This window comes from Acomys minous, assembly GCF_964271855.1.
Source record: "Acomys minous genome assembly, chromosome: 12".
Lineage (NCBI taxonomy): Eukaryota > Metazoa > Chordata > Mammalia > Rodentia > Muridae > Acomys > Acomys minous.
The window spans coordinates 108,260,374-108,284,554 of record NC_140493.1 but is presented as its reverse complement, the minus strand read 5'-3'; the positions used below and the strand labels follow the sequence as shown (position 1 = coordinate 108,284,554).

Genomic DNA, 24,181 nt, shown 5'->3' with positions numbered 1-24,181 from the left:
CTCCTGCAATCTTTACATCTGCTTAAGCGTCCCAGTCAGAAGCACAGACTTGGATCCCATGGGATGCTCCCATCAGTAAGTGCTGGAGGTCTGGGATGAGGGCGGCTTCCATTAAGGAGCTCTTGGTGGCCCTAAGGAGAGACTTTTAAGTGGATGGGGGGCTGGGGGGTGTTCAGAGAAGCCCTTACTATGCTCTTTGGCTCAGACCCAAAGTGATGTTCCTGTTAAAATTGGATTGAAACTGGAGAAACCAGGAGCTTAAATACATAATTCTGTTAAAGTTAATTTTATAAAATTGTGTTTGTTTCTGAGTTTCTCTCTTAACCTGGCTATCACACAAATAATTGCGTGATATTATATTATTTTAACAAGCTTCACAGCAGAAGAACTGAGCAGTTATTAGTTATTACTCTATCCTTGGTTTGTTTGTTTGTTTGTTTGTAGACAGGGTTTCTCTGTGTAGCCTTGGCTGTCCTGAACTCACTTTGAGACCAGGCTGGCCTCGAACAAAGGAACCCAGCGAACTCCACAAGTCTTGTCTTGTGGGGTCCAGAAGTGAGATTAAATCTTAAACAGAAGGCAGTCTGCCCACCCAAGCAGTCCATGCAAGACGCCTCCCGCCCATAGTTGAGCCTTCCTTGTCCGGGGGCGGGGCGGGGGGGGGGCGGCGTCAGTCTCAGTCAGTCGTTGGAGCTGTGTGAAATCTCTTTCTGGGAGACAAGATCCCAGTTTTGCTGGTGCCTTTTCCTTCTCGCAGCACGACGTTCCCGGGGGAAATCCGCACTTTGGGGGCGGGAGTGCTGATTTTCGAACAGTCCGATAGTCAGATCGCGAGACACCAAGGTCTCTTCAGAACGGCTTCACCTCTGTATCTACACTCTGCACACTCCTGCGGGCCGAGCGGCATCCTGAGGTTAGGGCGGGCGGGCGGACGGTCTGAGGGACCCCGTGGGCTGCTGTTTGACATGTTCTTGCAACCTTGCTCCAATGCAGACACAAGGGCAGAGTCTAGGGGACGCCTTCATGACAAGGCGCTGGTGCATTTCGGTGTCATTGCCCCCAACAAGCGCGAAATGAGGACCTACCACTTTTCAAACAAACCCCAGAGGAAGCGCAGGCTCACTTGTTGATCATAGAGACGCGAGGCTAGATTGCCTCCGGTCCCCGCGGCCGACATCTTGGCTCCTGGCAGAAAACTTTGAGAACGTCTAGAACCGCCACTAAAGTGGTTGAACCACCCAGGATCATGAGCGTACAGTGCCCCGTCCAGGGAGACTTAAAATAAAGCGAGCACCAGAATCAGTAGCGCCTCCGTCAGAACATGCTCCCGCGAGGCGTTGTTTACCTCCGTGCCCTTTTCCGAGATGGCGGCGGCGAGGACGCTCTAGCCGCGCGACTCGGTGTCGCGAGGGGTGGGGGCGTGGCCTGCCGTGGAGGTTCTCGGGTGGCCGAGGCTCCGCTGGACCCCGGTGCGAGCTCCGCGGCGTCCCGACACGGAGGCTGCGCGCGGCTGAGCCTGTGCGCCCGCCCGGGCCTGCCGGTCGCCGCCGTCGTCGTCACCGCGCCCCGGGCCGGAGGATGCCCAGGAAGCTGCTGCTGCCGTCCCGGTTGTCAGCCTGCTCGTCCCTCCGCTTACCGCGGGCCCGCCCCACAGCCCCGCCGGCCATGAACGCCGCCCGCACCGGCTACCGAGTCTTCTCGGCCAACTCCACGGCCGCCTGCACGGAGCTGGCTAAGCGCATCACCGAGTAAGCGGGGTCCTTTCCCGGGGTGGCCCGGGGCCTCTCCCCGCCACCTGGGGGCCAGAGCTTCGGGCCGACTCCCCAGCCCCGGCCCTAGGTCCCCTCGCTCCCATCCCGGGGCCGCGGAGCGTGAGTTACCCTCGGGGTCTGAGAATCGCCATCCTCTAACGGGACAGGCGCAGTGGGTCTAGCCTCAGCTCGAAGGTCAGGGAGAAAAGGGAACTCAGAAGTACAGTGGGCTGGACCGGGGTGGGGGGGGGACCGTGATTACAGCTGTGTAGGGGCAGTTGAACAAAAGCCGTTGCTTAGGGGTGTGTGCGTGCGTCTATGTTACCACCTCTCCTTATTCAGGGTGGTGGTGGGGGGCATGGTTTATTTTAAATTTTACGTGTAAAATGTGGGTGATTCTGTGGGTTAGTGATGGGAGTGTGAGCCTGAGCTTGGTGGGAGAGGCGGAGATGAATCCTGCTGAGCAGGGCCTCTCAGCGGCCAGCTGGTGATACCTGTCCACTAAGAGGCCGGGATAAAAAGAGCCGTAAGGGCCTTAAAATAAACCTTTAGTAATATGTAACAAAATGCATCCTTTGTCCTCCTCTTGCTTAACTTGTTATTCTTTGGCCTTTTTTTTTTTTCCCTCTCTCTGTTATGAGGCAGAGTTCCACAATAGCCCCTGCTGGCCTGGATCTTACTAAACAGACTGGACTGGTCTTGAACCCTGTCACGGGAATACCGGGAATACAGGGATTAAAGACCACACCCATCCTTGTTTTTTGTCTTTGTTTTTCCCACCCCTGAGATAAGATCACTGTGGCCCCAGGCCAGACTCTAAAAGGTGTGATCTTCTGGCCTTAGCCTCCCCGGATTCCGGAATCACAGCTGAGCCGGGGCCCTGGACTCCCGGCTTCAGTGGCTTGGTTTTGAACATTCATTTTTCAGAAACTGGTAGCTCCACCTGTCCTATTACTCGTTGGACTTTGAAGTGGGGTTAGGAGAGTGTAGGGAAGCCGCTCTGCATTCTGCCGCCTGCTTTCTGTTTCTAACCCGATTATTTGTCTTTCTTGTTGAGGCCAAGTGGAATCACTTTAACCGTGAGTTTGTTTATATTGGGTAGGATTTATCACACTCGACTTTGCCTTGAGAGAGCTCTAGTGGAGGAGGGCACTTTATTTTTAAAGTTTTTTTTGTTTTTGTTTTTGTTTTTTGAGACAGGCTTTCTCTGTGTAGCCTTGACAGTCCTGGACTTGATTTTAGACCAGGCTGGCCCTTGAACTCACAGAGATCCTCCTGTCTGTGCCTCCCTGAGTGGCCGGATCACAGGCTTCGGCTACCATGCCCAGTTGAAGGCACTTGAAAAATTAGTGGTTGGGGGCTGGGGAGACGGCGCAGCTGTTAAGAGCACTGGCTGCTCTTCCAGAAATCCTGAGTTCAATTCCCAGCAACCACATGGTGTCTCACAACCATCTGTAATAGGACATAAAATAAAACTTCTTTTAAAACAATGTTTTTTTTTAACTTTTTAAAAATTTATTTCATTTATCATAGATGCACAGTATTTTGCCTGCATGTACACCAGAAGAGGGCACCAGATCTCATCATAGATGGTTGTGAGCCACCATGTGGTTGACTGGGAATTGAACTCAAGACCTTTGGAGGAGCAGCCAGTGCTCTTAACCGCTGAGTCATCTCTCCAGCCCCTGGTTTTGCCTTTTTGTTATGATGCTAATTCTTCAGAAAGCTATGAAGTTCCTATAACAATAAATATCTATAAATGCATTACGTATTTAATAGGTTGAATTTGTGGTATTTGACTCTGTGTTCTTTCTCTCTCTCTCTCTCTCTCTCTCTCTCTCTCTTTCTCTCTCTCTCTCTCTCTCTCCCTCCCTCCCTCCCTCCCTCCCTCCCTCCCCCAAGATAGAGTATTGCTGTGCAGCCATCCTGGAACTCACTTTGTAGTGAACTCAGTGATCTGCCTGCCTCTGCCTAACAAATGCTGGGATTAAATGTGTGTGCACCGCCATGCTCAGCTTTTCTTTCTTTCTTTCTTTTTTTTAATGTATAGTCCAGGCTGGCCTCGAACTTGTGATCCTCCTGCCTCTGCCTCCTTCAGCAAATCCTACCGGTGTGCGCCACCACAGCCGGCTTTCTTTCTTTCTTTTTTTTTTTTTTTTTTTTTATTTTTATTTATTTTATTTATTTTTTGTTTTTTTATTTTTTTGGTTTTTTGAGACAGGGTCTCTCTGTGTAGCCTTGGCTGTCCTGGACTCACTTTGTAGACCAGGTTGGCCTTGAACTCACAGTGATCCACCTGCCTCTGCCTCCCGAGTGCTGGGACTAAAGGCTTGCGCCACCACGCCTGGCTTCTTTCTTTTTTTAAAAGAAAGTTAGGGTCTTGCTACGTAGTCCTGGCTGGCCTGGTACTCCTTATGTAGCCCAGACTGGCCTTAACCTTATAGCATTCTTTCCGCCTCTGCTTTCAGAATGCTGGGTTGATTAACTGTATGCCCCCATTTTGTTTGTATCCTAGGCGTCTTGGTGCTGAATTGGGGAAATCTGTTGTATATCAGGAGACTAATGGAGGTAAGTTAAGTCTTTTGTTTGTTTGTTTTTGTTTTTTTTCCCAGACAGGGTTTCTCTATCCTGGAACTCTGTAGACCAGGCTGGCCTTGAACTCAGAGATCCACCTGCCTCTTCCTCCTGAGTGCTGGGATTAAAGGTGTGCACACCACTGCAGGCATTTTTAAAAACATGCTTTTGCTTTGTTTCTTGGGGTCCTCTTGTCTTGGTCATGTGGCACCATCAAAGGCTGGCATACTTTTACGAGCAGATCGTGCTCTCGTTTTATTTGTGGTGCGTATGTGTGGGTACACATGTGGAGGTCAGCCGCCCACCTCTGGGAGTCAGTGCTTTTACTTTGTTGAAGCAGGCTGTTTCTGCTGCTCTGCAACAAAATGCTGCGGTTATAGATCCGAGCCACTGTGTGTGTGGGTGTGCGTGTAACACAGATGCTGTCTTTGAGCGTTAAAGGTCTTGGTCATCAGTCTTTACCGCTTTAGATTCTGACTGTTGTCTTTGCCGTCTCCTTTTTCCACGGTGATCGCACATCCTGTTGTCATAGTGAATACAGGAGAGATCTGTAGAATGCTTTGTTTTTGGCAAATGTGTCTTACACTTATCTCACTAGGTCATCAAGTGATAGCATGACCAGTCTGGTACTGGGAACGATGACTAGGAGGCCTCTTGGGTGGGGGTGGAGATAGGAAATGGCTCGGTCAGTGTTTAGTGTTTGCTGTGCATCTGTAACCTCCGCAGGGAGGGGCAGGTGCAGGTCAGTGGCCGGCCTAGGAGTGTCAGTGAGCTGAGCTCGGAACATGAGGTGAAGATAACTGAGAAGACACTGATGCATGTCTACCTGTGTACACTCTACATGCACGTAGGTATGCACACACAAATCCCTTTCACTCTCTGTGTAGCCTTGGCTGTCCTGGACTCGCTTAGTAGACCAGGCTGGCCTCGAACTCAGCAGTGATCCACCTGCCTCTGCCTCCCGAGTGCTGGGATTAAAGGCGTGCGCCACCATGCCTGGCACTTGTTCTTTCTTTTTTAAAATCCAAATGTATAGTTGTCACACTGGGTTGGTGGCCCAGTTTGGCTTCCCTCTGGGTTGTGTGGAAAACTGTTAACATGGACACTTGAAAAGGTCCCTGACCGTCCTACTAATACTGTATCATAATCTAGAAGAGTCACATACCTCAGGGTATCCTCCTATTTTATGTTAAAAAAAGGGGGGGGGGCTGGAGAGATGGCTCAGCTGTTAAGAGCACTGGCTGCTTTTCCAAAGGTCCTGAGTTCAATTCCCAGCAACCACATGGTGGCTCACAACCATCTGTAATGAGATCTGGTGCCCTCTTCTGGCATGCAGGCAAAGCACTGTATATGTAATAAATAAATAAATATTAAAAAAAAAATACATTGAGGAGACAGATGTGGTGGTACACGCCTGTAATCTCAGCACTAAGAAGTCTGAGGCAGGAAGACTGCTGTGAGTTTGAGCCTGTCCTGAGCTGCACAGGGAGAAGCAGAGCAGCAGGACCCTGCCTCACAAAGGAGCCTGTGTCATGATGATGATTAGGGGGCTAAAAAGGCAGAGGCCCAGCCTTTAATCCCAGCACTTGGAAGGCAGAGGCAGGCGGATGTCTTAGTTAAAGGCAGGGCAGCCAAGGCTGTTACACAGAGAAACCCTGTTGTGAAAAACCTAAAAAGAAAGAAAGAAACAAACAAAGCAGGCTGAGCAAGTCATGAGGAGCAAGCCAGTAAGCAGCACCCCTCCATGGCCTCTGCATCAGCTGCTACCCTCAGGTTCCTGCTCTGACCTCTTTCAGTGATGACACTGCTGTGGGAATGTGAGCCAGAGAAGCTCTTTCCTCCAAGTTGTTTTTTGGTCATGGTGTTTCATTGCAGAAACCTAACTCAAGACACAACCATAGCAGATTTTTCTTTGAAGATTTATTTGTATCTATGTGTGTGTGTGTCGCATGTGTGGAGGGGTGCACAGAGAGGCCAGGAGAGCGCATCAGTTCTCCAGCTGTCCAGTGGTGGTGGGGGCGTTGGGGGGTGGTGGGATGGGCGCTGGGGGGGGGGGGCTTGGTGCTAGAAAAGAGATGATGCTGAGGAGGAGGCTCTTCTTACTCTTCACGGCTGTAGCAGGGCTCCGTGCCTGGAGCAGAGGCATCGAATGTCCCCAGTGTTGACAGCCTTCTGTCCAGCCCACTCTACTCCCGTATTCCTATGAAAACACTTTTAAGCCTTTGGGGGAGGGGCGTCTAGTTCTAGCGATTGAATCCAGGATGTCATTTTGTACATGCTAGGGACATGCTTTTGAGCCCACTAAAATGCACGTACTTTTGTTGTTGTTGTTTGGTTTTTCAAGACAGGGTTTCTCTGTGTAGCCTTGCCTGTCCTAGACTTACTTTGTAAACCAGGCTGGCCTCGAACTCACAGCGATCCAACAGTGCACATACTTTTTATCTGAAGTTGTCCCCTTCCTGCAGGTGGAATGTACTCTACCTGAGAAGCTGGGACTAGACGTGTTCCACGTTTAGGAACATTTTCATAGACTATTGGTTATGAATTTAAGTCTGAAATGCTCCAGAGTTTAAAGCACTGGGTGTCGTCAGCCCTCCAAAAGTTTCAGGCTTGGGACTGTTTTAGCTTTCAGATTTTAGACTAAGATGCTTAGCCTTGTGCTTCCCCAGGCTAGAGGGTGCTTGCTCAGCAGTCAGCCTGGGACCCTGAGGACCTGGTTCCCCACTCTCCCATCCCTGCTGACACCCTGAGCTCTCTGACGCTGCAGTCTGTGCGCTTTCCCACTGTCTCCTTGCTGCCACTCCTGCGCTGCCATGGCTCTCCCTTCACAGTAGCATGACCCCCTTCCACCCCGCCCCCTGGCTTGGCTTTCCTATCACATCTAAGAAGAAAGCCCAGAGCTCTGTGTGGTTGGCCGTTGCGGCTTCTTGACCTCTGCATCTCTTTCCCATATCTGCTTCCCAGGTGGTCTGGGTGACCACGGCCGCTTGGCAGACAGCCCACATCTTCCAGTGCTCCATTCCTCGCCATGTTGCCAGCTTCCTGTAAGGCTGCTGTTCTTGCCCTGGGTGACACGCTGGGGCAGGCCAGGATGGTCTTCATAGCATCGCTCGGCCCAGGACCTGCACAGGGCCTGTCACGGGATGCCGCTGCGCTTGCTGAAAGGCTGACAAGGACATTAAGCTTCGTCTTCTCTGTTTGCTGCAGACACTGTCTTCAGTGTCTGCTCGTGTCTTCATTTTGGTGACAGAGCTTCTGGAATTTTTTGGACTGTTTGATACTTTTGTTGATTTTGTCTTTTACCCCAAGCCTGACCACTTTGTGTATCAGTGTATCAGTTAAGACTTGGATTACACCAGGTGGGACTGCATCATGACCTGTTTTCTTAAAACTTGAACACTAGGCTGGAGAGATGGCTCGGAGGTTAAGAGCACTGTCTGCTCTTCCAGAGGTCCTGAGTTCAATTCCCAGCAACCACATGGTGGCTCACAGCCATATAGTGTGATCTGATGCCCTCTTCTGGCCTGCAGGTGTACATGCAGGAAGAGCACTGTATACATTAAAAAACAAAAACAAAAACAAAAAAACCTTAAACACTTTTTTTTCCTTCAGAAACAAGAGTTGAAATCAAAGAGTCTGTTCGTGGCCAAGATATTTTCATAATACAGACAATACCCAGGTAAGACTTGGCACCACTTCATTTTCCTCCCAGAACTTTCTAATGTAATGGGTTATCTTTTAGTGACCAGCTATCCAGGGTTGATTTTGTTGTTTTGTTTCAAATAATAAGTTTGCTTGGCTTGGGGCAGACGAAGAATTATTTCAAGGTCTGCTTGGGCTGCAGAACCACTCAAGGCCAGACTGGGCAGCTTAGTGAGACCTGCCTCGAAAAGCAAAGAAGCCAGATGTGGTAACACACATCGCTAACCATCACTCAGGAGACAGGCATGCAGATCTCTGTGAGTTGGAGGCCAGCCTAGTTTACATAGCAAGTTCCAGGCCAGCCAGGCCTACATAGTCAGACCCTGCCTCAAGAACAAACAAAACAAAACAAACATCCTTTTTTTCCCTTTGTATTTATTTATTCGTGGTGAGGTCTTACGAGCCAGGCACAGAGGAGAGAGCAGCCTGGACAGGGAGTTCTCACCTACTACTGTGAGTCCTTGGGGTGGAGCCAACAGGTCATCAGAGTTAGCAGCAAGTGCCTCCTCACCTGCCGCTCACTGTCCCGGCTCCACGGCTTTGACATGCACTTTAGAAGTAAGAAAGAAGGGAAAGAGGTCAGGGGCGGCGTACTTACCTAGAGTGTGCGAGGTCTTGGGTCAAGCCCTAGCCTTGTCCAAGAATAAGAGAGAAGTGAGGGGCTTGCTGAGAGTCCATGGAAAATGAATTGTGCGTTCCTTTGCTTTTCCTCCGTTGCCAGCATTGAACAAGGCCTTCCATTTAGGAAGCATAGGAAGCACTTTTGTTCTATTGGACATCTTTAGGAGTGCTAGGCCCAGGGCCATCGTAGCTGAGTCACTTTCTGTGTGCAATGCCTTGTGTTCTTCTTCTGTCTGCTGGGCTTGGATGCTGTACTGTGCATTTCTTTCTTTTTCTTCTTTTTCTTTTTTTTGGTTTTTCGAGACAGGGTTCCTCTGTGTGGCCTTGGCTGTCCTGGACTTGCCTTGTAGGTGCGCCACCACACCCGACCGTACTATGCATTTTTAAGGAAGCTTCCTACTGTGTCTGTTTTGTATATGTCCCTCGCATTGTCTGGTGTTCCAACTCCCTGCTGCCAGTCTCCAGCAGACAGCTAACCATGAACCTGAATGAGTTAGTAATAGCCCAGCAGGGTGTTTCCTTCCATTTCTTCCATTTCCTCTGCCCACAGATGTCTTCCCTGAGAAGTTCATATAGCTTGCTCACTCAGACCCTTATTCAAACAGCAGGTGACTACAGGGGCCTTTATCTCCTTGGCCCTCAGCTTTAACAGCATGTGATGAAGAAACACTGATAGTCTGTGTAACCACCTGGGGCCCTTCTCCGTTTATCCTTAGCAGTGAGCGTTGTCATCTTTTTTCTCTCTTAATGCTAGAGTCCTCAGAAGACAAAAACAGATTTTATGGAACCCTCGGCCCTTATCAGCCACCTTAGACTACCTGGTTCTGTGGCCTTGTCTGAGGGTAAGAAGAGCAGGGCCTCAGCGTATCAGTCCGGGGAACCAGCTTTCCCACTAATCTTCCCCCAGATACAGAGGTCCAAGTCTAAAGACAAGACAAGGAGGCAGTCTCTTAGCTGCCGGGACTGGCTTTGTGATATCAAGAGGCTGTGTGTCTTAGACTCATCTGTGGGGTCTGGAGAGGTGGCTCAGTGATTAGGGGCATTGCCTGCTCCTCTAGAGGACCCAGGTTCAATTCCCAGCACCCACATGGCAGCTCACAGCTGTCTGTAACTCCAGTTCCAGGGGCTCCATGGCACCAGGCATGCATGTGGTGTGCATGTGTATGCGTGCAGGCAAATACTTATACACATAGAATAAAATAAATAAATCTTGAAAAAATAAAAAGGGGGGCTGAAGAGATGGCTTAGAGGTTAAGAGCACTGTCTGTTCTTCCAGAAGGTCCTGAGTTCGCAGGGCGTGGTGGTGCACGCCTTTAATCCCAGCACTCTGGAGGCTGAGGCAGGCAGATCACTGAGTTCGAGGCCAGCCAATGCTACACAGAGAAACCCTGTCTCAAAAACAAACAAAAAGTCCTGAGTTCAATTCCTAGCAACCACATGGTGGCTCATAGCCATCTGTAGTGAGATCTGGTGCCCTCTTCTGGCACGAATACTATATAAATAATAAATAAATCTTTAAAAAAATAAAAATGGCTGGGTGGTGGTGGCGCACACCTTTAATCCCAGCACTTGTGAGGCAGAGGCAGCTGGATTGCTATGACTTCGAGGCCAGCCTGGCCTGCAGAGTGAGTTCCAGGATAGCCAAGGCTACACAGAGAAACCCTGTCTCCAAAAACAAAACAAAACAAAATAAATAAATAAAAATAAAAAGGAAGACTCATCTAAGAGACCTTGGCAACGAGCACTAAGTGTTGGGCTGCAGAGGAAGCTGCAGTCTGCGTTTCTACTTAGTTTTCCCATCTCCAGGGAAACACATGCTGCCTACTTTGGGGTGGCTACTGTGCCAGCAATGAGCAACTCTTCTGGGTACTTTTGTTAAGTCTGTTGAGGCTTGAGGGGAGGAGCTACGGTTGGAGACCCTGTTGATTTAGGTACAGCACGCAGCATGGGTGGCACAATGACGGAGCTGACCGGCAGACTGCTTGCCGAGGAGACGCCTGTCGGGCACAGCGTCAGAACAGGAGATTGATGGCTTTTCCTGATGTGTTGGAGGGTTAAGACTGACACCCGGACAAAGTATCTTCTCTCTCTCTCTCTCTCTCTCCCTCTCTCTCTCTCTCTCGCTCTCTCTCGCTCTCTCTCTCTCTCATTTATGCTGAGAATAGATTTCAGGACTTGCATGTGAGACAGGTGACCTACTACATAATTCCAATGCATTTCTTGTTTTCTTTTTTGAGACAAGGTCTCTCTGTGTATCCCTGGCTGTCCTGGACTCACTCTGTAGACCAGGCTGGCCTCTAACTCAGAGATCCTCCTGCCTCTGCCTCCCAAGTGTTAGGACTAAAGGTATGCGCCACTACACCCGGCTCCTAGTGCTTTTCTTCTTTCTTTCTTTTTTTTTTTGTTTGTTTGGGTTTTTTGTTTTTTGTTTTTTGAGACAGGGTTTCTCTATGTTATCTTAGCCGTCCTGGACTCGATTTGTAGACCAGGCTGGCCTCGAACTCACAGCGATCTGCCTGCCTCTGCCTCCCAAGTGCTGGGATTACAGGTGTGCGCCACCACGCCCGGCTCTAGTGCTTTTCTTAATTGTGGGATTAACTAGCAAGGCTGAGTCTCTTCTGTTTTTCTGACACAGGGTCTTGACTACAGCCAGGCTAGACTCCAGCTGAGTGTCCAGCCACAGCCTCTTGAGTTCAGGATGGCAGGGTGTGTCGCCAAGCCCAGCAAAGCAGTTTTTGTTTTTAGAGACAGAGTCCCACTCTGTAGCCCAAGCTGGACTCAAACTTCTGATTTCTTGCTCTGCTTCCTACGTATTGGGATGACAGGCCTATGCCAGCAAGCCTAGCTCAAAACAATGCCAATAGCATAGATCCTAAAACTATTTAATTTTCTTTTCTCTACCTTTACTAGTTTATTTACTGTATTAGTTTCTCATTGCGTTGACAAAACATCTGTCAAATTAGCTTCTGGTTTGAAGATGCAGACCATAGTGGGGAGGTCGTGGCACCGGGAGTGTAAGGCAGCGGGTCACACTGTGTGTAATTCCAGTTGTGAAACACAGGGAGCATACCGTGAGTGTGTGAGTGTGTGTGTGTGTGTGAGTGTGAGTGTGTGTGTGTGTGTGTGTGTGTGTGTGTGTGTGTGTGTGTTGGCACACTCCTATAACACCAGCACTCAGGAGGCTGAGACCAGCCTGGTGTACATAGTGAGTTCCAAAACAGCCATAGTGGGACTCTGTTTCAACAAAACAAAACAAAAAAACCCAGTGATCCATCTAAACTCAGGCATGTACTCCACACTGACTCAAAAGAGAATTTTGATTCCTATATATTTTGAATCATTATTAATTTGTTATTTTTTGTGATGGTGATAATGTACAGTGTTAGGCTTGCATGCAGTCTGTGTACTACGTGTGTGCCTAGTGCCCACTGAGGCCAGAAGAGGACATTGGCTTCCCTGGAACTGGAGTTACAGTAGTGTGAGCTGCTAGGTGGGTGTTGAGAACTGAGTCTGGGTCCTCCAGAAGAGCTGCCAGTGCTCTTAGCCATTAAGCCATCTCTCTACCCTGAGAGTTTTATTGTAACTCAGGTTGTTTGCTCTCCCGCCCCCGCCCCTTTGTTTGTTTGTTTTTTCCAGAGAGGGTTTTTCTGTGTAGCCCTGGCTGTTCTAGAACTTTGTAGACCAGGCTGGCCTCGAACTCAGAGATCCACTTATCTCTGCCTCCCGAGTGCTGGGATTAAAGTGCACCACCGCAATTGGCTCTAGTGGTAGTCACAGGCCACTGTAGATGGCAAAAAGACAAAGGACTCACTATTTAAAAATGTTATTTCCCTTTGTGCACAATAGACAGGTGTCTAACACAGCTGTATGTTGCTGTTTTTGGCCGTCCAGATGCTGTCTGTTCTTAGCATAGGAGCAGCATGTTGCTAATGTCCTTCAAGGTTGGAGGTTTGCTCTTTATACAGTTAGTGTTCTTAGGAGCTCATGGAAGCCAAGAGTGCTGAGAAGAGATATTTAACCCAGCAGTGTAGAATGACCCTGGGACGGGTCAGCCCTGTGCAGGTCTTCCAAGGACAGGGCCCTGAAGGGTAAGGAGGCCTGTCGGTTGCTGACTGGGGGTATTTAGAGCATTGGAAAACATGGTCAGATGATGAAGCAGTTCACAGATTGCTGCGGGGAGCCTGACCTTGTAAAACAGCCAGGAGGATTGTTTGTTTGTTTCTTTTATTTTTCAAGACAAGGTTTCTCCATGTAGCTCTGGCTGACCTGGAGCTTACTATGTAGACCAGGCTGGCCTCAGACTGAGATCCACCTGCCTCTGCCACCCAGGCGCTGGTGTTAAAGTCAGGTGACACAACCACCGGCAGGAGGATTATTTTCAATGTCTTTTTGTTTTTGTTTTTTTTTTGAGACAGGGTTTCTCTGTGTAGCCTTGGCTGTCCTGGACTCACTTTGTAGACCAGGCTGGCCTCAAACTCATAGCGATCCGCCTGCCTCTGCCTCCCGAGTGCTGGGATTACAGGCGTGCGCCTGACCAATAGAGGATGAGGGCTAGAGGACGTGGAGTTCTTCTTGTTTTGTCTTTGAGACAGGGCAGTGGAGTTGGCTTCCTGGAGCTCACTGTGTAGACGAGGCTGCCCTCAGACTCAGAGGAATCCACCTTTCCCTGCCTCCTGAGAGCTGATGTCATACCTGATGCCGTGGCTAAGTGGCTGGAGCTGAGTTCTTTACGGTTGTTAATAAGTAGGTTTTACTCCAAGATACAAGTTTTACTGTTCTAGAGATGTGAATACAGCGGTGATGGAGTTGCTGATTATGGCGTACGCGCTGAAGACTGCCTGTGCCAGGAATATTATCGGCGTCATCCCCTACTTCCCCTACAGCAAGCAAAGCAAGATGAGGAAGAGGGGCTCCATCGTGTGCAAGCTCCTGGCATCCATGCTGGCAAAAGCTGGTGAGTCTGAGGAGGGCCTGGGTGCCGCACTAGCTGCAGTCTCACCCACTGAGATCGGGGTCCACCTTGGTATCTGCTTTGAGCCCTGTTCTTGACACGCTGTTCACTAATGCCATCCTGTTTTCTTCTACATTGTCTGGAGGGGCCCATGAGCTGAGGCGCTAAGTTTTTAGTGTCCCTCTGTCTTCAGCTGCCTCAGCGTCTTCTTGTCTGTGTTTGTGGTTACTTTGCCACCATCTTGTCATCTTGTTTAAAGTGGCAGGTTTGTCATTCTTGTGACCGCTCATGCTCCAGGCCTGACTCTGTCTGCCTCGGTTAGATGCAGTCTGTTCCGAGCAGGCCTTTCTTTTAGTGCTTTGCCCCCCTCCCAGGTCTCACTGCTTTATTCCCTATGTAGAGCAGTGCGTGCTTCCTGGCCCATAAAACAGACAGAATGACGTGTGTGGCTGAGCTTTCCCTGTCTGACGTCTGTTAAAGTACTGGTTCTTTGCTCTGGGAGACTAGTGACCTTTGAACCCCTGCGGTGTGTTTGTAGATGTCCCTTTGCTCTGAGAGAGCACCCCACCATTCTTCATCACATAGGGCATCACTGAAAGTCCAGTGTCGTCCACTGTCCTGTGAGTCTCTCTTCTTACTTTGCTTCTGTTTCTTTTCGGGGTAGCCACGGTCTTAGCGATTTACTTATGCACTGATGAAGGCCTTCCTTTTCCTGTTTCAGTCCCACTCCCGCGCCCTACTTACTCCATCCTCCTGTTTGACTGGCTCCTTTTCTCACTTCTGACCGCACTTATGAAGGCACAGGAAGCCCCTTTCCACTGTGGTTCTTCACCCCTGGCTCCTTGGCATTAGGCTGGACACGCTATGTAGTCCATGCTATTTCATTAAGACTAACAGCAGTCTGTGGCCCTGGCTCACAGTCCCTGCCTTCACTCTTGTGGTAGGAAGCAGGAGTTGAGCGTCTAGTTTGTGTCCACTGTGGCCATTAACTTGTAGGGGAGAACTTTGTAATTTTTTGTTTTAAAATTTCAGGTTTAACTCACATTATCACTATGGATCTTCACCAAAAGGAAATACAAGGCTTTTTCAGCTTTCCCGTGGACAACCTTAGAGCCTCACCTTTCCTGCTTCAGTATATCCAGGAAGAAGTGAGGAGCCACCAGCAGACCTCCCATGACCTCAAAGAGATGCTATTTAGTTTTTCCCTGGCCTCAATATTGAAAGGCACATCCCCAGAGCTGTCCCTGAGGCTCAGTGCCTGCCGCAGCCAGGTCGCTCAGCATGTAGTCGCAGAGGGCCATGTGTTCAGGGACGTTAAAAGTACAGTTCCTTCTAAGTACTTTTGTGCTTGTTCTAGAATGAAGGTTTTAAGAGTTGTGTTACCTTGATATGGCAGTGCTTTTACAGCGGCGAGCTGAGAGTGATGGCAGTGTCCCAGCTCGTAGTGTGGACTGTCAGAAAAAAAGCCTTAGGCCCATGTCGATTTAGGTGGGTTTTGTTTTGTTTAATAATGCTTCAGTGTTTTGTTTTGTTTCCTCCAAATCTAGATTCCAAATTACAGAAACGCAGTCATTGTAGCTAAGTCTCCTGATGCTGCAAAAAGGTAAATATGCCAAGCATTCTAGTCGCCTGTGGCTGCATCTGAAGTCAGAATCAGTTTGGGAACCCAGGGCTGTCATGATGTGGTCTGTAAGAGCTCATGGGTTGTAGTTTCCCAAGTCAGTGTCAGTGCCGCTCAGCAACTGTATCTCCACTGCCAACTAAGCCATGCCTCGGTGCTGGCATTGATTTTGAAACATTGTTTTCAACAAAGTTCTGGAAATGACTCTTAGAATATGGGGAGAGGGGCTGGAGCAATGGTGCAGAAGTTAAGAGCACTGGGTGCTTTTTTTTTTTTTTTAAGATTTATTTTATTTATTGTATATGAGTGCTTTATCTGCCAAAGAATGCATCAGATCACAGTATAGATGGTTGTGAGCGACCATGTGGCTACTGGGAATTGAACTCAGGACCTCTGGAATCTGGAAGAGCAGGCGGTGCTCTTAACCACTGAGCCATCTCTCCAGCCACTAGATGCTTTTCTAGAGGTTCCTACTTCAGTTCCAGCACCCACATGGAAGCTCACAACTGTCTGTAATTCCAGTTCCAGGGGATCAGACACCCTCACACAGATGTACACGAAAGCAAAACATCAATGCACATTAAAAAAGAGAGAGAGAATATTGGGGAGAAAACCCCCCAAATTATCTAGAATCTAATAGTAGCTCGTGAAGCATTTACCTTCTGGGTTGGTTTATAGAAATCGTTTCTCATGATTACTAGAGTGGTACGGGGCGGGGCTTTCTTCACATCAGTGTCACCACTGCCAACCATTGTCTTCCTCTCAGGGCTCAGTCCTATGCTGAGAGGCTGCGCCTGGGGCTGGCTGTGATCCACGGAGAAGCTCAGTGCACAGAGCTGGACATGGATGATGGTCGGCACTCACCCCCCATGGTCAAGAACGCTACAGTCCACCCAGGCCTGGAGCTACCCTGTAAGACGTGTTCTGAGCCTTTACTTGTAAACGGAGGGACATTCTGAACAGTGTGAATGGCTAAGAATTACCAGCTTGGTGGAGAATAAAAGCTCTTTGAGGGGCTGGGTGTGGTGGCGCACACCTTTAATCCCAGAACTCTGGAGGCAGAGGCAGTCAGATTGCTGTGAGTTCAAGGCCAGCCTGGTCTACAAAGTGAGTCAGGATAGCCAAGGCTATACAGAGAAACCCTGTCTCGAAAAAACAAAAATCAAAAACCAAAAAAAAAAAAAGCTCTTGATGTTGAGCTGTTTTTGAATAATCGAGTAGTGTTGCCTTGACCTCCCCTTTATAAAAGGAGAGTTAGGTGCTCTGGCACACAACTGCACAGCGTGTAGGACAGAGCTTGTAAGTGTTAGCACAGAACTGTATGTGGTGGTGTGGAGGCCACAGCCCTTGGCTGTACCTCGGTAAGAGACACAGGCTGTGGCCATCAGTCACCTTTACCGTAGGGTGGCTCCTGACTAACTTGTTGCTCTCACTGCAAATAGGCAAGCAGTTCACTGCCACGGACACTGAGTGGCACTGGCAGGAAGGTTTAAGGTGTTTAGAGGAAAGAGATTTGTTTTTCAGAAATCTTCGTCTTGGCGTGCCTCAATCAGACATTAGCTGGAGGAGTGTCACAGTTGGTTCAGGGCCCTGGCTTGAGTGTAGGCACTCTGTTTTGCTTCACTTGCGTTGTCCTTCAGGTGGGTGCTGCGTGCTTCCTGATGAGAACGGATGGAGCTTGAGATCAGAGCTCCTGTTTCTCGCACAAGGGCACCTAGAGTGCTTTAGGCTGAGGCTCGTGCCCTGGGCACTAGGCTAGGTTCCCAGCCTCTCCCGGGGAGATAGAAAATGGATCTCCACCAGATGTTACAGTCAGCTCCTTTTAGAGTGGAGCTGCAGGTCTCATCAGGCAGTGGAGACTCAGGAGCCCCACCAGACCAGAAAGTGTACAGCCCAGCCGGGCGTGGTGGCGCACTCCTATAATCCCAGCACTCAGGAGGCAGAGGCAGGCGGATCGCTCTGAGTTCAAGGCCAGCCTGGTCTACAAAGTGAGTCCAGGACAGACAAGGCTACACAGAGAAACCCTGTCTCGAAAAACCAAAAAAAAAAAAAGAAAGAAAGAAAGAAAGTGTACAGCCCTTCGTGCCAAGGTCACAGCACAGGAAGCAGACAAAAGGCCATGAAGTTGTCAGTATCAGAAGGCAATGGAAACTCGGGTATTCCAGAGGCCTGTGGTGATTCCTTCATGTTAAAGGTCTCTGGTTAGGCCGCCATGAGGGCACGGCAGGGGATGTGGGCAGAACTCACGTGCTGGTGAAGGGTGAGTCCCTCAGGAGCCCTTTTCCCAGCATGACAAGTCAAAGCTGCTCGTGGTGCAGTGAGAAAGCAAGCCAGACTTTACCTGTGAATCAGGGACTTATAAGCCCTGGGCAGTGGCGGGGGGTCTTGAGGGTGAATGTGTCTGGCTCGCTAGGGCTGAGGGAGCCAGGGCAGCCCATCTACATGCCGTGGAGCAGCGCCTCATGTCCATGCAGTAACATGGGCCTATCCCAAGGAGGAGAAAGCAGTACTTAATTACCCTGTTGTAAGGGGAGGGCTTCTATTTTAGGGGGGGGTAGGAAAGAGTTTATTTCAGCTTACACTTTAGGGTTGTAATACATCACTGAGGGGAGTCAGGGCAGGAACTCACAGGGCAGAAACCTGAAGGCAAGAGCTCTGTGCAGAGGCCATGAAGGGGTACTACTTACTGGCTTGCTCGTCCTACTTTCTTGTTTTGTTTTTTGTTTTCATTTTTGTTTTTGTTGTTGTTGTTTTGTTGTTAAGTAATCATCAGGTAAGCATGACTGGTTTTTGTGGGTTTTTTTTTTTTTGAGACAGGGTTTCCCTGTGTAGCCCTGGCTGGCCTGGACTCCCTCTGTAGACCAGGCTGGCCTCGAATTCACAGCGATCCGCCTGCCTCTGCCTCCCGAGTGCTGGGATTAAAGGCGTGCGCCATCACGCCCGGCTTAATTTTTGGTTTTGAGACAGGGCTTCTCTGTGTAGCCTTGGCTGTCGTAGACTCCCTTTATAGACCGGGCTGGCCTCGAACTCACAGCAATCTGCCTGCTTCTGCCTCCTGAGTGCTGGGATTAAAGGCGTGCACCACAACCCCCTGGCTTAGGGGGATGACTTCTAGGACTATGTGATACCCCTTAGAAAATCTGGGGTTACCAGATCAGGTAGAGTGAGAACCCCACTAAGAAAGGGAGTCCCTTCTTTATAGACTGAACGGGAAGTGGCATTCCAGAGAAGTCAAACTCCAGCCTCACCCAGCAGAATCCCACAGTTAATTTCTTACTAGTATTGTGTGTTTTTATATAAAAAGAATATAATATGTAATATTCTTTTAATTTTACTTTTTTTTTTTTGCTTTGCTTTTTGAGAATTTCATAATTTTATACTTTTTGGTACTGGACACTGAATTTGGCCGTTAGAAAAAGTACACGTAGAGCCTCCAGATCTAACAGTGTTGCAGTGTTTTGTGTGGCTGTGGGTCTGAGGCGCCTTTACTCCTGAATACGTCTGTGTGCAAATGAAGCAGTGCGGTCCTCCCTCAGGCCCGCCCCAAGGACTGTTGCCTACTCCACGGGCCTTGTCACTCCACCAGCGTCCTGTGGAACCGTGCTCTTTTTTTGGCCCAGAGCCTGATCTGTGGCTGCACATTGCATTCACTTGGCATTTCTGTGGGCTTGTTTAATCCAGAATGTCCTCCATTCTTCGTCTCTGACCTTGATCCTGTAGAGCAGCACAAGGCAGTGTTCTGTAGACCACCCTTAATTGGGACTTGTGTCCTCACGCTTAGATTCAAATCTGAGTATTTGGCAGGACTGCCACAGGAAACACATAGTGTGCCCATTGTTGGGGAGGCTGATTTTGGCGTCTTGGTTAAGATGGTGCCTGGCAGCTTCCTATTAGGATAGTTGCTTTTCCCCCCTCTTTGTCAGTAGTGTACTTGAATACCCTTCTCAAGTCAGAATTAAGAGTTAGCCTCTGAGCCAGGCATGGTGGCGCATGCCTTTAATCCCAGCACTCAGGAGGCAGAGACAAGTGGATCTCTGTGAGTTCGAGGCCAGCCTGGTCTACGAAGAGAGCCTAGGACAGCCAGGGCTACACAGAGAAACCCTGTCTTGAAATTTTTTTAAACAAAGGCTTAGCCTCTGTGGATAGTCCTCACCTCACCTGACTGGATCACTGCGTCACGGCTATTGACACACGGTCTCTTGCTTCGCAGCCTGTGCTGGCTTGAGAGCCTTCGGCTTCAGCCTCCCTAACAAGTGCTAGAGAGAGAGCACAGAGTAGGTGCTTGCCGGGGCCAAGAGAGTAAGAGGTGCATTGGAGCTGAGGTCATAGGTCTTCGTGAGCATCTGATGTGGGTGCTGGGATGCAAGCTCACGCCTGCACAGCAAGCATTCTTGTCCTGAACGCTGTCTCCAGCCACCCCCACCCCCACGCCCCTCGCCCCTTTCTGAGATGGAATCTTAATGTGTTCCCCACCTGTCTTAGAGTTCTGAAGTGCACTTGTCTCGGCCTTCCACGTAGCTACAGGTTCACACCACTTCAGGAGGCTAAACTAGAGCTGAGTTAAAGGTGTGCGCCACCACTCCCTGCTCCAGTGTTCTTACTCTTAAGCTGTTTTTCTTTTTTTGTTTTGTCTTGTTCTCCCTCCCTGTCACAGTTGAGGGAGGTGCTTCCTCCCCAGGCCTTGGAGACCATGTGGATTACAAACATTTCTAGGATCTGGAGTGGTGTAGGGTGGGGACCACCTGCTTCCAGAGCTAGCGTCTCAGTGAGTTCACATGGCATGTGACAGTTTACCTGTATGGTATACATTGCATCTGATTTGTTGTATTTGATGGAACCCAAAACCTGTGGCATGCTGAGCAATGACTGTCGTGTCATATTCAGGCTGTGAGGGTGGATTTCTGCTTGGTCGCCCTGTGCCCTGGCATCCTCTGCTCTGGAGTGAAGGTGATGATCTGGGCAGTTTCGCCTAAAGTCCAGGGAAATGTGTAAAACCAAGGTTGCAGTATCTAAATCAGGTTCTGTTTTGTTTTTTAGATTTATTTACTACACATACAGTGTTTGCCTTCAGGCCAGAAGAGGGCACCAGATCACATTATAGATGGCTGTGAGCCACCATGTGGTTGCTAGGAGTTGAACTCAGGACCTCTGGAAGAGCAGCCAGTGCTCTTAACCTCTGAGCCATCTCTCCAGCCCCCAGAATCAGGTTCTTTTTTGTTTTTTAAGACAGGGTTTCTCTGTGTAGCCTTGGCTGTCCTGGACTCGCTTCATAGAGCAGGCTGACCTTGAACTCATAGTGATCTGCCTGCCTCTGCCTCCCAAGTGCTGGGATTAAAGACGTGCGCCACCACACCCAGCAATAATCGGGGTTTAGAAAGGGAAGCTGTCCACTTATTTAGCCGGGCAGCTCATCTCATTCCTGTGTCAGATGGCCAGCGCACTGAAAGGACTGTTGCTCTGCTGTGAGCGCCTCAGTTCTGTCACCTCCCCGCCTGTGATGTGCACTGTGGGCCTTTGACACAGTGATCACAGTTCTTCAGATGTGGCCGGTCTCACCTGAGACCCCATATAACGATGGCTGCCATGAAAGAACACAAAATGCCTCATCATGCCGTTATTCTGTGGCTACAGCTTGAGGGGGCGCGGCCATATATGCTGTGTAAAGTAAGATGTCAGATTTACCCCGTATTAACTCATTTTTTTTTTCTGTGAGTGAGGGTTTTGCATAAGTTTATATGTGAACCCCATGCTGCTCTTAGAGGTCAGAAGAGTGAGTGAACCCCCTGCAGCTCGAGTTGTGGGTGGTGGGCAGTGAGCCAGGTGTGGGGGCTGGGAGTGGAGGGTGGGTGGTGGGCAGTGAGCCAGGTGTGGGGGCTGGGAGTGGAGGGTGGGTGGTGGGCAGTGAGCCAGGTGTGGGGGCTGGGAGTGGAAGCCAGCTCCTCTCCTTTATCGCCTACCTTTTTATCTCAACTTACTTAGCTACTAGAAAATTTAAAACCACTTTTCTGTCTTGCCTCGTGTGTCTTTGAGCGCTGCTGCCCCAGCCAGCTCTTGACGAGTCATTCAAGGGGGGCTGTGTGTTAGGTCTGTGTTGGACTTGTCCCCAGGTGGTGGTTACCTGTCTAACTGGGTCTTGTGATTTGTTTTGCTAGTGATGATGGCCAAAGAGAAGCCACCAATAACAGTGGTCGGAGACGTCGGAGGGCGCATTGCGATCATAGTGGTACGTGCAGAGGTGCCGCCGCTGGCCTGGTCGGTGTAGGTCTCAGCATGGGTCTCAGTGGATCCACCTGCCCTTCTCAGTCTCTGTCACCTTTTTTTTTTTTTTTACATAAGTGAATGGAAATTAATGTATACTTACAAATGTAAAGCCTGGTACCTCCCACAGGAAAATTCAGCATCATGGCCAGCATCATCTTAGGGTTCTTGGGTCCTTTCAGACCAGGTCCATGTTCACCCTTATATTTCAGGCCATAAGATAAACTGAAGATGAGCCTTCCCAGTTGTCCCAGTGGGGACCGGTGTCTCAGTACTGCCTAGCTCTGCATTGGCATGCTGGCCTCCTCACTGGATTAGAGGTCACAGCAGCAGCAGCTCCCTTTACCCCTCTCTTCCTTTCATGTCACCCTCTCTTGGGACTAAATAAGTGGTGTGCTGGCTGTCTGGAGTTTGAAGGAGGGAAGCTACCCTGACAGCCACCATGACAGCTCAAGTCACAATGTCACACAAACCCGACTAAAGAGCCTCGATGCTGCTGACACTCGAGCCACCGGGGCATGCTGTTTTTCTCATGGTGCTATTCGCAGCTGGGGTAGCGGGTGGTTGAAACTGCCTCTCCCTGCAGGATGACATTATTGATGACGTGGAGAGCTTTGTAGCTGCTGCAGAGATCCTGAAAGAAAGAGGCGCTTACAAGATCTATGTCATGGCCACACATGGCATCCTGAGTGCTGAAGCGCCCCGGCTGATTGAGGAGTCCTCCATTGATGAGGTGTGTCGCCTTAAAGGCTTGCAACACTCAGCTTGAGTGCAGCTTGCCTAGTCTCTGGCTAGGGTGTGTACCTGTCTGCTAGTCGTCTTGCTCAAGCAGATGTTTATGTAGGGTTTGCATAAAGGTTTGTTTCAGATCTTCATTTTGATATTAAGAGTCACATTTGGTACTTGATTTCTTCCCTGATCATAGTTCTTCCTTGATCATAGTTAAGTTTCCAGTGGGGCTGGGCATTCTTAGGACTTAAGTTCTGAGCCACAGATGCTCAGTTTATAAAATCTATACTTTTTTTATTTTTAAGTTTTCCAAGGCAAGGTTTTTCTGTGTAGCCATGGCTGCCCAGGGCTCTCTTTGTAGACTTGGATGGCCTTGAACTCATGGAGATCCACCTGCCTCTCTCTCCTGAGTGCTGGGATTAAAGACGTGCGACACAATGCCCATGATAAAATCTATACTTTGACAAATGTAGTTTTATGCTTCTAATCCCAACACTTTAGAGATGAGTTACAGTTGAGCCCCGCTCTAGGTTACATAATCAAGACCCGGCCTCAAAGTGAAAACCAAGGCTGGGACATAGCTCAGCGGTAAAGCACTCAGTTGGCCTGTGTACCACGAAAGAGCTGGACACTAAATGAAGCAAAAGCGGGGCTTTCCTGCAGAGCTACTCCCTGGCACACACGAGGAACTGTGTACTTACTCTCTGTTGCTTTGTAACTAGGTGGTGGTTACGAACACTGTCCCTCACGAGCTGCAGAAGCTGCAGTGTCCCAAGATAAAGACTGTGGACATCAGTTTGATTCTTTCTGAGGCAATTCGGAGAATCCATAATGGCGAGTCTATGGCTTACCTCTTCCGGAACATCACAGTGGATGACTAGCCTGGCGCTCCCGAGCCCTAGACCTTCAGAGGAGACCCGCACAGCAGTGTCAGCCTGGAAATGGGCTGCAGTCAGCAGGTCTCTATAGGGCTGCTGAAGAGGAGGCATTGAGACAGGCAAAAAGACAGCTAGCTGATGCATGACATGGCCATCACAGCCTTAACCCTAAGCAGACAATGAAAATCTTCCTGAGGTGGAGGTGGAACAGCAGGCAGCCTCCATGCTGACTTTGTTCAGTAGGCTCTGCTCTAGGGAAGGCAGGTGAAGTGTTGAACTTGGTCAGGGAGCTGAGTAGCCCCGGCACTGATACGCAGTTGCCCTCTCCCTGGACAAGTTCAAGGAAGTCCGTTACTAGAGACTCATAATCGCTTTTCTTTCAGACACTGCTGTGCCTACTGCCGTTGAGCAGTTGAGTCTCCATGTCTGCTGTCACTGAGCTAGTCAGACCAGAGAGTAGCACTGTCCCAGAGCTGTGTTGCTCAGAAGTTGCAAATAAAATTTTCTTGTCTCTAGTGTCTTCCGTCTACTGTGGGGCTCCCTATTCCCTCCTAGACTGCAACAACTCCCCTCTCTGTACTATTTGGGAAACAGGGTGGTCAGGGTCACAGATACATCTCCTGCAGACCCAGCCAGGTGCAGCTGTCATCCCAGCACTCAGGAGGCCAGCCTGGTCTACAAAGTGAGTCCAGGACAGCAAGGCTACACAGAGAGACCCTGTCTTTAAAACCCGGGGTGGGGGGATGGGGGGAAGAGGGTGGCTATCTCAGTAAAGGACTTGCTGATGGGCTGTGCTAGACAGGAAGGAGTCTCTTACTTGTATTTCACTAGAGGGAAGTTTCCTGCACTCCTTTATCCCTTAATGATGAGAAAGGTTCCAAACCCACAATTAGGGCTTTGTGCACATTGGTCTTTTCAAACACACAAACAAGCCACCTTTTGTTAATGGTCCACGTAGGGAAAACTGAGCAAAGGACTCAGTAAGATAATTAGCTTGGTGGTACAGAAAGAGCTGCAGCCGAGGGGAACATGGTGCGGGGGGGGGGGGGGCATAGCAGAAGGGAACATCAAGGGGGGGACAGGTATGTGTGTGTAT

At 49.5% G+C, this 24,181-nt stretch overlaps 1 protein-coding gene across 2 annotated transcripts; it reads left to right on the top strand.

Moving 5' to 3' along the window:
• Positions 1-1,416: 1,416 nt before the first annotated feature.
• PRPSAP1 (phosphoribosyl pyrophosphate synthetase associated protein 1) lies at positions 1,417-23,601 on the top strand. 2 transcript variants are annotated; one of them, XM_084750119.1, is made up of 10 exons: positions 1,417-1,748; positions 4,267-4,319; positions 7,938-8,004; positions 13,430-13,602; positions 14,632-14,747; positions 15,147-15,202; positions 15,987-16,132; positions 21,373-21,443; positions 22,065-22,211; positions 22,930-23,601. In XM_084750119.1, the coding sequence occupies exons 1-10, from the start codon at positions 1,579-1,581 to the stop codon at positions 23,086-23,088; spliced, it is 1,158 nt and encodes a 385-aa protein (XP_084606245.1). In that variant the 5' UTR covers positions 1,417-1,578; the 3' UTR covers positions 23,089-23,601. The 2 variants fall into 2 exon arrangements, with proteins under 2 accessions (XP_084606245.1, XP_084606246.1); XM_084750120.1 differs by lacking the exon at positions 1,417-1,748 and adding an exon at positions 2,618-2,830.
• Positions 23,602-24,181: the final 580 nt, after the last annotated feature.

Excerpts from the sequence above, each read along its gene's own strand:
- PRPSAP1 (XM_084750119.1), top strand. The coding sequence starts at position 1,579 with ATGCCCAGGAAGCTGCTGCTGCCGTCCCGGTTGTCAGCCTGCTCGTCC. Across the intron at positions 4,320-7,937 it reads ATATCAGGAGACTAATGGAG|AAACAAGAGTTGAAATCAAA; the intron begins GTAAGTTAAGTC and ends TTTTTCCTTCAG. Across the intron at positions 22,212-22,929 it reads AGGAGTCCTCCATTGATGAG|GTGGTGGTTACGAACACTGT; the intron begins GTGTGTCGCCTT and ends CTTTGTAACTAG.